Source organism: Pristis pectinata, chromosome 12, assembly GCF_009764475.1.
Source record: "Pristis pectinata isolate sPriPec2 chromosome 12, sPriPec2.1.pri, whole genome shotgun sequence".
NCBI classification, from domain to species: domain Eukaryota; kingdom Metazoa; phylum Chordata; class Chondrichthyes; order Rhinopristiformes; family Pristidae; genus Pristis; species Pristis pectinata.
This window is the reverse complement of record NC_067416.1, coordinates 32,640,764-32,655,196: the sequence shown is the minus strand read 5'-3', so window position 1 is coordinate 32,655,196 and position 14,433 is coordinate 32,640,764. Positions and strand designations below refer to the sequence as shown.

Here is a 14,433-nt window from a genome sequence, read left to right as displayed (position 1 = left end):
AGATTCTCACATATATGTCAATGGCTAAAAGTGCAATTTGGCTTGCATTACTTTGTCACTTATCAATGAGAAATGGAAGAACAAGTTAAAAACTAGAAGCACAACTCAGTATCTATAGACATTAAAGCTTTGAATAGCAATAGCAGTGTTAAGCCCATTAAGTATCTATTGCAAAATTTGGCAATTTTTTTTGAACCAATAATTTTCGTACACAAGTTACAGATTTGGTAATATTAATCAGAGGAATATTTAAAAGCTGGTCTTCAGTTCAGCCACAATTCCTAGAAATTCTGATTAGATTTCAGCAAGTGCCACAAGGAGGAGGAATGATATCCCTGGAATAGGTTAAAAAAACTAAAGCAGTTATAAACTTAAATTTGTAGCAAAACAACCAAGTTATATGAAACTCACACAATTCTGTTTTTGCCTAATCTACTTGTCCAGAATAAAATTTTGGAATAAAACAATAAACACAGGTTGTTAAAAAACTTTAAACTAACACAATTATTTTGTTTTGATAGGAACCTCAAAAGCTATTCAATTAAGCAACTGAAATGTTAATGATTAAAATATGAGATAATAGCAATTTATAAATGTAACCTACCTTTTGTGCCACAGCAGAGAATTTTAGTACATTGAGTGTCTCTTCGTACATAGAAGCACATTGGTTGATATTAACAATCATGCAAACTTTTCCTCTCCCAGAGAAAAATCCCTGGAAATAACGAGTAAGCTTACTCTCCCTAAATGGAACATGGCTGTGCGTCCTAAGAAACAAAATATTTAAATAACCTTGAAGTTTGCCATACAACATTATCCAATTGGATCTCACTGAGAAGGCAATCATCCCTTTTCTTAAAAAATGATCAATTTGAACTGGAGATGTTCAATCTCTAATTAACAAAAAATCTGCTAATTTAGGTTAACAGAAACACTTCAATTTTAAATAGTGCATCAGCTAACAGAATTTTCAAAATTTGTCTAATGAAATTATACTGTTTTAAAGCAGTAGAAGAAAAACTTTAGATTTCCTGTACATTAAACTGGTATTTTGATTAAAAATTTAATGTCTTTGATTACGGCAGTCAAAATAAAGTTTTATCCAGAACTTTGGCAAATGAACCAAAGATTTGGATTATTAGGGTTGTTACATTAAGTGTCACCTGCTGGTGGATTAGGAGTCATCAGTTTACATTCAAATCAAATGGTCATCTATTCTCAAACTATTCCAGGAGATTTGAACTAGGCAGAATCTGAGTGCTATACTCGAGGCAAGCTGGAATGCTAAAGGTGCCAAATTTCAGACATGACATTAAACTGAGCCCCTCATCTGTCTCTTGTGCAGACATAAAAAATGCTAAAAAGAACAAGATAATAATTCAGGCTGTGGGTAACATTAATTGCCTTGATGCGCAACTTAATTTCCCAATAGTAAGATTATTCAGATGTGTATCAGACTAATTATAGATGAATGAACATTCAATCCATTTAGCTCAATGTATTATTTGGTACCACAATCAGGACTTGAAGTTCATAACTCCCTCGCCTGGGTTCCAGGTGCCTTCTTGGCTTGTGGAAACCCAGGATAGCTGATTTACTTCAACCAGATGCATACTAGAAACTACATATGATTCCTCTAACATTCTCGTCGAATTGGAGCTGGTACTGCCATCATTTATAAATTGTATATAAAAAGGGCCATTACAGCCAAAAATGCCCTAAATTTAGTAATTGCAGTTATGAAGAATGTCAGCCATAATATACAACTACAATAAAACTGACAATCTAGCACTTCTTGGGACATACATAGTGCCGGACTAACAGATTTTCCAGACCAACAATCAACCTTCTGGAGGAACTCAGCAGGTCGATCAGTAACTGTGGGAGGAAAGGAATCATCAACATTTTAGGCTGAAACCCTGCATCAGGATGCAGGGTTTCAACCCAATAAATTGACAATTCCTTTCCTTCCACAGATGCTGATCGACCCGCTGAGTTCCTCCAGCAGATTGTTTGTTGCTCCAGATTCCAGCATCTGTGTCATGTGTCTCGAGATTTTCCAGACCATTGGATGTTACTCCCATTAATATCCAAACATACTTTTATTTCACTTTTGTAAAATATGTTACACAGTATATAATACATTTTCCATTGAACAGATAAGTTTAAGAAAGAATAGGAAATATACAAGACTCCAGTTGCAAACCTACTCATATGTCTGAACCCACCCTTGGCTCTGGCCACCCAACTTCTCCACAATCCAGGCCCACTCCCAGGCTTCACTCCAGACCATTAGCCCTGGCCACACATCCCGTTTGCACTCTGAAGCCCCAGCTAGTGTTCTGAAATACTGAGTGAGCCAGATGCTGAAGCATCAGGAATTCCAAACAATTAGATGCTGGATTATCAGAAGTTACCAAAAATCACTGTCACTCACTATTTAGAGACATTATTTTAAATAACATAGGTGTAGACTGAGGATGAAAATGAATTTTTAAAATACCATTTACATTAAACCTGAAGTTCTCTTCTCTACTAAAGCTAAAGTTGCATTAAAATCATATTAGAGCACATAAGAACAAGTTTAAGCAAGCACATTCTTAAAGAGTGGAGAGTTTAGAAGAAAGGCTCCTCTTACTTTGAAATTTGGTTATGTCTCAATGCATTGATGCATTTTCCAAGAATCAGCAAAGAGGTGTTAATGTTTCCAGCTTCTTTCAATCTGTCGCCTTCATTCTTTGTTTTTGCATTCCGTTCTGATCCCGCAAGATCACAAAGAGACAACCTATAAATGGAGCAGTTCCATTCAGCCAAGAACAAAAGAAGCAGAATCAGAAATTAAATGACTTGTACTAATACTCTTCTCTTCATAAACTTGAACTCATCTAAATGAGCAAGTTAACCTGTGGTGTTCCTTTCAGCCATCCCCTCCATCTGTGCTAGCTGACTTGCCTTTTCTCCTAGAGAAGCAACATCTCTAATAAAATTATCTTCTTGGTTAACAATCCCTCCATGGCTTCACATCTCTTCTCCAAATTCCTCCAGCCTGGTACTCATTAAGAAATATCTGGGCTTCCCAATTCTGACAGCCAACAATTTTAGTTAACTCACCAGTGGCAGTCATGCTTCAACCACCACAGCTCTAGACAACAAACTTCTCTCCATAAATCTATGCCTCTTTCCTTTAAGATGCTTGTTCAACTTCATTTATTTGGTAAATTTTTGGTTCCCTCCCTAATAATCTGCTAAATGACCTAGTGTCAGTTTACCTTTTAGTGTGCTAATGCTACAAAGCATACTTGGGACATTTTATTTTTACAATGTTTAAAGACACCCTTTTTGCAAGATATCATGTTCTTTAATTGCTTTGGCTGACAGCTGAGAAGGACTAAACAGTGTTCTGTAGTTATAAGGGGTTGCTCAAGTACATAATAATGATACATTTCCTTCCAGCAAAGGCAAAAATTGCATACAAATTTTTTTTAAATGTACTGGACCAAGCCCATAGCCTTCATGTCATCTATTTGACACTAGATCTCCAGTTTGTATGGGTCAAGTTAAAGAACAAATGGAAATGACTTTTCTCCCCTTGCCACTTCCTCTGCCTCTATACTTGCTTAAAAACTGGTCAGAACTGAAGCATCATTTCTCTTTCTCTCCATGTGTTGCCTAATCAGTTAATTATTTCTGGCATTCATAGTATTTAGCCACTGAGATAATAACAAAAAATAATTTCACATTGAAAGTGTTGAAAGAATGTACAGATTCTGATATCAATTCTGGTTTGTGCAGAAGTATATGAACATAGAAACTATATATATTTTTTTTAAAGCAAAAAATTGTTTCCAGCTGAATTTAAACTAATTCCTTAAAAATTAAAACAATGTCTGCAGGTTAGCTATACAATACTTTTATATATACTGTATGTCTGCAAATTATCATTTTATATTATACAAGTTGGCCAAGAGGACACAAGTATACAATCCCCCAGCCTGCCGGGGAAACATTAAAATAAAGATTCAGTGAAGAGCATTTTCTGTGCATTTCTAGTAAGTTGCATTTTAATTTGAGACCAGAAATCAAGCTTTGTTTTTCTCATACCACAAGTCAATTTTGTTAGTTTAATCTCAATTTACCATACTCAGAAGAACTTCTTGTATTTTGTATGCAAAAAGTCTTTGTTGCTAAAAATCAACATCCAAAATACTGTGCAATATGTAATTTGTGAGAAATTATCAAATGGACTGTTTGCAAATCAGAGATGGGTAGAAAAGCAAATCCAAATTACAACTGTTCAGTGAGTAATCTTTATACAACTTGATGCAAGATGCTTTTGACAGACAGGAATTATTCTCCATAGATTTCACAAGCAGCCCTTATGATGAAGTGAAATGGGTGGATAAATTAGAATCAGAAAAGGGCAAGGCAAATTTATACATGAAAGCTTTTTAAAGTCATGCAGGTTCTTAAGTAGCTGACTTTTGATAGCTTTAACCTCTTAACAAGTGTTATAATGCAACCAAAAAGAATAAGAATTTAGCCTAGAATGAACAAGATTTACCTATAGTAACTGGAGTTTAGATTTTAAAGATCTTGATGAAACTGACAAGATAGATAACAAGATGTTGTTTTCCCCAGCTGAGGGGTTTAGTACTGGGGTGAGGACCTGGGCCTCAGCATTAGGGGTGAGCCATTTAAGAGTAAGATGAGAAAATTCTCTTTCCAAAGTAGGTGGTAAATCTTTGGAATTTTCTACCACATTGATTCTTCATCCACAGCCCTTTGAGTACATTCAAAACAGATCAATAGATATTTGGAATCTAAAGGAAACAGACAGGAAGGTAGACTTCAAGCATAAGTTGGTCATGATCTTTATTGGTAGAGTAGGCTGAAGGGGGCTTATGGCCAATTCCCACTATTTCAATGTTCTAGGTGAAATTGTTAACGAAAACGTTGAGCGAATACCAGAGCCTAGAAATTATATCATTTTCTTTTCTAAAAATACTGGTTTGATAAACTCCATTGTCAGTTCTGCAACTGCATTTTCATTGAAAAGCAACTTTCATGACTAGAATATACTACTTACTCACTGACTCGGGCAACCCGAAGACCATCTGCCTCCACGTGCAAAATTCTTACTGAGAAAGTACAATGGCTGTAGAAAGATTATTTTAAGAGATGTTAAATACACTTCAATTACTGGTTAAAAGCCATGTGGCTTTGCTCAGAAGCACACAAGCAAATTTCAGCAACATTAGTTATTATAACAACTAAATATAAATGTTAATGACAAGTAAAATACCTTCTACTTGAAAGATGATTGATTTTTGTAGAAGCAATACTTTGTTGCTTTCTCCCTTGTTTCAGTATCATGCATGCTTCTTCTGCATTGGAAACCTGAATCCATTTTAGATCTAAAGGAAAAGCACATAAGTATCTTGGAGGGATCTTAATTTATGGACTGAAGTAGTTAAAACCAAACTAGTTACTAATCAGAAATAAAATACACTCAATCACCTTTCACGTAAGTGCTGCCTTTTGCATCTTGCACAAGCCGAAGTATCTTTCTTTTCTGATATTTACATGGTACTGGATCAAGTAAATCATAAAGCATTTCGTTGTATATTTCACAAAATGAAACCCAGATCGAAAATTTGATCCTTTGCGGAACATGTACAGCAACTTCTTCAGAACACTTTAAATGTTCAGCATAATCATCTAGACTACTAAGTGACTTCAGTGAACCGCCTGTTTTAAAAAGAAATAAACCTTTAGAATGGTATAGTCTTGGTTAACTATTAAAGAGCACAAATCAAATTATGAAATGGAGTACATCTATCAATTGGTTTGAATATTTAAATATGTTTAGAGTCAGAGTCATATAGCACAAAAATGGGCCCTTTAGCCCGCTATGTCCATGCTGCCTGTTGTACCCATCTACACTAATTCCATTTACCCACATAAGGTCTGTAGCCTTCTATGCCTTAACAATTCAAATAATTATCAAAATGCTTCTTAAATATTAAGAGTATCTGCCTCAACCACCTCTTCAGGCAGAGTATTTCAGATCCAACCATCCTTGGAAAAAAATTCTCCTCAGATCCCATCTAAACCTCCCATTTCTCACCTTAAACTATGCCCAACACACTAGCTCAACAGAACAGTCAGCATCTATGGAGGGAAATGGACAGTTGACATTTCAGGTCAAGACCCGTCATCTGGACCCAAACTATGCCCACTTGTCTTTGACACCACCATGGGAAAAGATTTTTGTCATCAATCCTTCTTGTAATTTTATAAACCACTATCACATCATTACTCAGCCTCCTCCACTCCAGGGAAAACAAATCCATCAACCTAGTTTCTCCTTATAACTGAAAAGCTCCAATCCATGCAATATCATGACGAATCTCCTCTGCACCCTCTCCAGTGCAATCACATCCTTCCTATAATGCGGTAACCGGAATAGGCAAAATTGGGAAAAGAATTCATTCTGGAAAATTACAAGACCAATCATCTTGAAACAATGGCAGGTATTAAAGAGAATAATCTGAATAGTTTGTTTTTAAAAAGCCCCTTTTTATTTTGTTTTTTTTTTAATTTTAAAAGTAGACAATCACCAATATTGTTCTGGATGCAGCTAACAAATCCAAGTGGAACTACTGATATTCAACGATACAGCTAGGTGGAATTGTCACTCTACTCTGCCAGCAAGGTAAACCCACCACATTTGGCCCAGTTGGGTCTGTGTGTGCGAATTCTATGGACAGTAATTTGAATCAGTGGGTCCTAACTTCAAATCTATTGTACACAGCCAGCTTATTAAAATTAAAAATTATATATATATAAAAAGAGGAATTTTATACAGGGCTGTTACTTGCCATCTTGCATTAAGCTTCTTCGCTGGAAATTTTATTCTCCGCAGCTTCTGGAGATATATTAACTAAGCAATCTGTTGAAAGATTGCCAATAATAATACCTTTTAATGGGCCTATAATTTATTAATCAACAGCAAATTGGTATTCAGCTTTCAAGGGACCACCTTCAATTTTGATCTGTGCCTGAAGTTTACATTATACAATCATGAATTGTACATTTTATGATGGTATAATTGTGCAACTTACCTTCTGTAGCATCTAGTGTATGATGCTGACTGCTCCCATTACATTGGTCACTCTATTAAAAATAAAATTAATGTTGATAGCAGAACATGCAATGACAAATAGAGGTAGATTAATCTTTTACAGCATGTCCCCAAGCAGGATCCATGGGGGTTACGATACACAGGGTTTTCAAGTCAAGACTAGTTTCTCATTCCAGTTAGGACATTGTTAAAAATTACATTTATCAGTAAACCCCAAACAAAAATACATAACTTCCCCAATTTATCTCTCATATGCTTGATGCAAGTTTTACCATCTTTCTTAATATACTTAAGAGAAAGTTAGTGAAACCAGTGACTATCACAGCACCGCCAGCTGATGGGAAGACAGACTTGTGGCAAAGAAACCTGTTGCTGTTAAGTAGATCACTTCTTCCATAAACTTAAGCCTATTTAAACAGTGACCAAAATTTCAATATCATTTAGATTAGCGTGAAACTGTTATATTTCGTCACATAAACTGCGAGTGTAACCACATACCAAGCCATAATTACAGTTGAGCCAAGTCTAGCCCTACAAATACAGATCTTAATAGAACAATTCCCTCAAAAGTTTCACACAATGGTAAAGTTCTTTTAATACCTAAATTTCCAACATAACCCAAAGCTCATTTATCAATCATTATTTTACATTACAAAACATTTAAACTATTAGCTAAAAACTTTGATATAAAAAAAACTCTAAAGAAATTGCTTGCTCATCCAACAGATGATGTCCCTGCTTGCTGGATACCATGGTCACCAAACAGCAACCAACTTCAGAAATGTGGAAGTTTACATTATATGTTGCCAGATCTCTCCACCAATTTTATTTGAGGTCAGCAGCAAACAGCTATCATATCACTAGTGACTACAAAATACAATTCCTTATAATCTTTTTCTTCCATGTCACTCAGCAACCAGCCACATTTACAAAGTGACCAGTGGTAGCCAGAAACAACTGGCTCTTGACGAGACAAAATCTTCCTTAAAGGTACTAAGGGAAGCACTCCACTCCCCCTCAGCTTATTGACTACCATAAAAGCACTTGCCTTCTGGAACTGGCAGCTCTAGTCTTCCTTTCGTGTCCAGTCTATAGAGCATTAGGAAACCATGTCAGCAATCAAATTTAAATCAGCTGCAAGGTGTGATCCATATTTAAATTTATTAGTGAAGTACCTGCCTCTCAAGAGGTCACTTTGCTACCACACAAGTCACTTCTGAAATGGCAGCAAACCTGCAGGAAGGAGGGACCACATCTCCACTTTTCATTTAAGGCTTAATCCCACCTTCCATCCCTCATGGGAGCTTAATATATAGAAGACACTCTTGGCAGAAGTAGGATTATTTCTCCAAAGAAATGTCACCTACACCAGTGCTGTTGAAGGGTGTCCGTTGAAACTTCATTCTCCAATGGCAATATATGCAACTAATTGTAATCATCTTTGTTTACCAAGTAGAGGAATTGTGTTGAGTCTTGTGAAACATTGAAACTATTTAATTTGCACAGCTCTACATCAAGTAAAGAGCTCTTCTGCGAGAGACAGATAATTTGATTTTTCACTTATACCTGCATCTGAGATAAAATATATAACTATTAAAATTGAATTCATGATAGCTCAAATACAGTTTATGCATCGCAGGATTATAACAAAAAACTGGTAGATTCAGTTATTTACCTCATTAAATAGGTGAAGTACTGATTTCTTCAAGGTCTCCTCTTCTTTCACTTGTATTTCTGTTAATTTACTAAAGTCTGCACTTCTCTGTGGTTTAATGTTCATATTTTGATAAATTTTTCCTTCAACACTCTTAAATAGAACACTCATTGCCCTCGGTAAGATACCCACATCATGGTCTGGTCCTACAACATAATAAAAGTAATCATACTATAAGCAACAATTACGAAAATAAGAAGCTAATTACTCCTTCAACAACATTATTTAAAGACTCAAACCTTGAAATGTGTAAGTTTTCCCTGAATTGGTAACACCATAAGTAAAAACCAAACAGTTCTGTCCATTCAGAACTTCTTCAATAAGGGGTTTTATTGATCCAAATATTTCTCTTTGTTTGGTTTCTGGTCCATAAACCTAGGTTGGAAATAAAAGAGGTTTTGAAAATTTTGAACTATTTAACATATGACAGAATTTATACAAATGTAATATGACAGAAAAAAAGTTCTTGAACTAGTAACCTTCAACATAATTAGAAGCTGACATTGATCAATGAAACAATATTGCTATTGTCCCAATGGAACGAAGCAAATAAAATAGTATAAAACTACTCACCAAGTCAAATAATATTCAGTTGTACAGCACTCATGGACATACACACACTTACAATACTTTACACCAAGGAGAATAGAGATTAGAATATGCATTAATAATTCAGATCATGGTCAATTGGATGCTTAGACTGAGAATAACATTGTTCAACTAATGAGGAGAGGAGAAGAGAAGGAGGAAACAAACACACAATTGATCTTATCTTACATCTGATGTACTTAACATTGACTAAATCAGAGCAAGTCACACACACTTGACCTTGGAATGTCAGTCTGTGGTCTGATTTTCTAAATTGGGATTGCTTTTATTCAACTGACAACCATCCAACAAATTCATTCTCACAAAAATGTACCCATGAGTCAATCCCTCACTCTTCTTTAAAATCCAGGTATCTCCTAAGTGGTGGCAACATGGCACATCAAGAAGTGGCCTTGAAGTCCTCAACATTGACCGGGATTCCATGAAATCTTATGATGTCTAGACAAACAAGCACATGGCAATCTCCTGATGACTTTTCACTGACTGTCCTTTGTCACTTTATTAATCAGTACTTCTCAATGTTGAATCATAGTAATAAAATACAATGTATTCTGGCTGGTTGACTTCAAATGCCCATCACCAAAAATGGCTCTGCAGCACAGTGACCAAACTGTCCGTAACTTGAAGGAAACAGCTATCAAGAGTGAACAAACCACCCTACTTGACTTTGCCCTCACCAATGTACCAAATATCTATAATTTGCTGGATTAATCACAATGTAGATCACGTTGATATCAATGAAGTCACATGGGTCACGCAGCAGAATTGTATTCCACTAGTCTGTAATCTCATGGTTTGACATATCTATCATACTTCCATCAACAAACTAATTCTAATTTAATGATTCTTAAAGAACAGACCAGGGACACAAAAAACACAACTAAAAATGAAGCCAGTCTGATAAAGCTGCAACATTCATCCTAAAAAGCATGCAAGACAAGGCAAAGATCCCACAACCAACAGATAGGATCAAACAGATAGGATGAAAAGCAATATCACAACTTGGGTAGGAATAATGCTAGATAAAGGTTCTAATAATTAGGACCATTCGATACCCAAAATTTGATTTTCATCAAATAACATTTAGAGTGATATTATTGCAGCCCTTCATGATGCAAAAAACATTTACTATTTGAGAAAGGGATGGAATTATCTTGAGAAGTACAGAATTGGTTCTGCCCCCTACTTAAGGCATCACCTGTATCACTACAGCATAAATTTAACTCACTTTCTTGATTAAATCACAGGATAGAATTAATTCAATCATCCAAAGATGCCTTTACAATTTCACATGTGAAGTTTATACTGCCCATTTTATTTCTTTCATTATTAAGCTTAATGATATTGGACCCAACCCAATTTGATAGCATTCAATAAGAACTCTTAATGAATCAAAGTAACTCTTGTTACACACAAGCAAAGATTCCAAATCTTTTTTTTTTTAACCCAAGATGGCTTTGATTTTTTTTTAAGATTTGAAATTCACAGCCAAAAACTTAACAGGTGTAATAAAAAAATTTAGCACTTCCATGGAATTCATGTAGATGCATGTTCAGAAGGATCTTAGCAAATATGTAAATTCCACTTAAAACCACACATAAATGGACTAGTCTGTTCAAGATTACCATTACATCTTACCATAACATACATAAATCTATCATTCTTACATGAGAAAATGTAAAGCGTTGGGCCGTCTGGCCAAACCCACGATCACTGCATCGGGAACTTAAGGAATTCTGTGGTGCTTTTAGAATCACACTTGTTGAGTTTTCTATTAACACGCAGTCCTAGGAAAAGTGTGAAAATAATACATCAGTAGGTGTCCACATTTATAGACAAAGTATTCTTCATTCAGTTTGGGTAGTAATATCAGTAACTGACCTGAGATTCATTTTGTGCAATTTCAGCTTCAGTGAAAGGTCTAATACGAAGATAAACACACATATGGTCCTTTGTACACATAGAATTTTGTTCAGGAACCTGTTTATTTAAAAAGTGATAAATATATACAAGTTGAAAATTATTTGCTGGTATGTATTTAAGGCAGCTTTGAAGATACAACCAATGCTCGCAGAATCAGCATTTAATTTTCCATCCGTAAGTGCCCTTGGGAGGATGGGTTTTTTTTGAACAACTACAGTGCTGAAATGGGTTGAAAATACTACCCAACAACAATATTGTTGTTAGATGAAAGAAATCCAATGCTCATGCAAGTTGAGATGATAAGCAACTAACAGAAGACCAACATTTATTAACTATCCCCAATTATTTATGAGGAGGAGGTCATGAGCCACTAGTCCTTCTAATGAAGATATTGGGAGGCAATGGAATTCCCATGAGGTTCTGGTTAATGAGGAAGATTGCGTTAAAGAAGCCTAGGGCAGCTTGCAGTAGTATTCATCTCGGATAAACTGGCCATGCAAGGAACAAATGGTTAAGCCATTTTATTGAGCACTTAACATTATTTAGAATACAGTATTTGATAAGTTTAAGTGTTGTTTCACACCCACTCAAATATATAGATTGATGAGAGGCATCACACTTATAATGTGCAGCTTAGAGGTGATGGTGTAATTACAGAAAATCAGATGACCCTTTAATAGAATACCCAATCTCAGTCCTCTGTCAGAGCCAGACGAGTTGTCATAGTATTTGTGCTCCTGTGCTCCCATCCAGTGTTAAGCTTGTGATCAATGATTACATGTACCCCAGAATATTGAATGAGGGAGGTGGGGTAGCTGGTTTAACCAATGGCAATGCAACTAAACATCAAGGAAAGTGGCTAGCCATTCTCTTATTGAAGATGATTGTGAGATGCAATTGTCATTTGCCTCTTATTAGTTAAGCCAGGACATCATCCAGGTTTTGCAGCACATGGACAATTCCTACGCTTGCACGTTGACAATCTTGAAGAATCCTATTGATGACATATAGACTTCATGGATGGATTAGTCTTTTCCAATGCAATTTGCAATCAGGCACCAAATGACATCCAGCAACAGTACATCAGGCAAATCAATCAATTTGAAGAATTTTCAGACAGCAAAGCAATGGATAAAAGTGCCAATTTTATTAAGCTGCTTAACCATTTTACAAAAAAAAAAATTGGGCAATACACATCAGATTAAGTGAGAAGCTGAAGTGACAAGAAGTTTTTAAAACAACAATTTTGAAGTGCAGTTCAAAAGGGAAAGAAAATACTTTACATATAATTTGGACATCACTGGGAGGATAGATCAGCAGTTTGAAAAAAGCTTATAAAAACTAGTTCCATCTTGACTTACATAATTATAAATTCTGGCTATATCATATTTACCACGTGTGATGTGTTTGAATTTTCTTCCCTGCAAAGTTCATCAATCAAATCCTTTCTAATGTCATCAAGATCATCTGCCATAGGAATCTTCTGCTCATCACTCAAAATTTCATGCGAGTCCATAAACGTGAACTTGGAGTTGAGTATTGGCTCCATTCTGCATAGGAAACATGTAGTCAACTGAGATTGTACTTTTAGCATATATATTAAAAAAACAAATTTATGGTTATAATTCTAATATAACCTATTTGCGAAAGTGATGCATTCCTGGAAAATATGTTAAGCAAAATTTCATAAATACTGGCTGGAATTCTTACAGAGAATGCCATGCTGTACGTAATAATGAAAATGCTTCTTAAATCAACCATTCCCACAAAGAATCAATGGAGTTATAGCAAAAATTTGTGAATTGAGGAAATACTGTGAATGCTAGATGCAACTAAGGCACCATTGTCCGAGAGCGTAAATATCTAGAAATGGTATCGAATTTCAACATTTATTTTGATTGACACTTTTTTTTTGAAAGAAAGTACCTTTAACGTGCAATTGACATTTTACAAATGGAGTAAATTCTCAGCTTGTGAATTTTCACTGTAATGCATTTAACTCTTTACAAATTGAAAATTGAAGACAAGTACTTCCAAGATTACTTTTTGCTTTGACAGTGTTTCTCTCTAGGCATGTAGGAATACACTTGATTGAAATGATTGTAATGAATTCCACCAGTGGGTGAATATTATTAATATACTATATTAATACAAAATAGTATATTATTAATATAAATAATGTAAAATATTTTATATTTTGAATAATAAAAATATTATAGATAATTTTGTGTGCCTGAAAGCCAATAAATCTCTAAACATTGATGGGCTACATCCCAGAGTTTTGAAGGAGATTGCTTTATAAATAGTAGATGCTCTCTCTGTTGTCATCTTCCAGGTTTCTATGCATTCTGAAATTGTGAATTGGGGGTGGGGTTAACAAAATGACTTCACTATTTCAAAAACGAGGGAGAGAGAAACTGGGAAACTATTGACCCATTATCCTAATGTCAGTGGTAGGGAAAATGCTGGAATCTATAATAAAAGATGTATAGATAGAACACATTGAAAAGAGTAATGGGATTAAGCAAAGTCAATGTGGAATTATTAAAGGTAAATAGTGTTTAACTAGTCTACTTGAGTTTTTCTTGAGGTCATAACTAGTGGAATATACAAGGGGAAAACCAGAGGATGTGGTGTATTTGGATTTTCGGGAAACTTTCGAATAGGATCCCACACAGGTCTGTCAACAAGATCCGAGGACATGGAATTAGGGTTAATATACACATTTTTATTTGTTTTAAAAGATTGGTTATCAGACTGATTGAAAAGTAGGAATAAATGGATCCTTCTCAGGTTCACAGGCTGTGACAAGTGAAGTATTCTGGGGATTGGTGCTTGGGGCCCCACTTATTCATAACTTATACCAACAATTTGGCCAGAGGCAGCAAAAGTCACATTTCCAGATTTGCTGATGACATTAAAACTTGCAGGTTTGCAAGGACAAAGGAGGATTTAGAAAGGAGTTTTTAAAAAGGAGTTTGGTGGATACCTACAAGCTGAGCAAGAGGGGAGAACATGAAAGATGTAATATAATGTAGAAAAA

General features: G+C 35.3%; 1 protein-coding gene across 3 annotated transcripts in view; it reads right to left on the bottom strand.

The window, feature by feature from the left end:
- Positions 1 to 14,433, bottom strand: part of kif20bb (kinesin family member 20Bb) — a 59,445-nt gene that overhangs the window by 43,339 nt on the left and 1,673 nt on the right. For all 3 annotated transcript variants that reach the window (XM_052027634.1, XM_052027633.1, XM_052027635.1), the window contains exons 2-12: positions 12,784 to 12,940; positions 11,349 to 11,447; positions 11,135 to 11,254; positions 9,098 to 9,233; positions 8,820 to 9,004; positions 7,125 to 7,176; positions 5,518 to 5,748; positions 5,303 to 5,414; positions 5,087 to 5,155; positions 2,639 to 2,785; positions 605 to 767 (exon numbers count right to left, since the gene is read on the bottom strand). In XM_052027634.1, the coding sequence (XP_051883594.1) occupies positions 605 to 767; positions 2,639 to 2,785; positions 5,087 to 5,155; positions 5,303 to 5,414; positions 5,518 to 5,748; positions 7,125 to 7,176; positions 8,820 to 9,004; positions 9,098 to 9,233; positions 11,135 to 11,254; positions 11,349 to 11,447; positions 12,784 to 12,939 (1,470 nt within the window). In that variant the 5' untranslated portion in view covers position 12,940. The remainder of the gene's footprint in view (positions 1 to 604; positions 768 to 2,638; positions 2,786 to 5,086; positions 5,156 to 5,302; positions 5,415 to 5,517; positions 5,749 to 7,124; positions 7,177 to 8,819; positions 9,005 to 9,097; positions 9,234 to 11,134; positions 11,255 to 11,348; positions 11,448 to 12,783; positions 12,941 to 14,433) is intronic.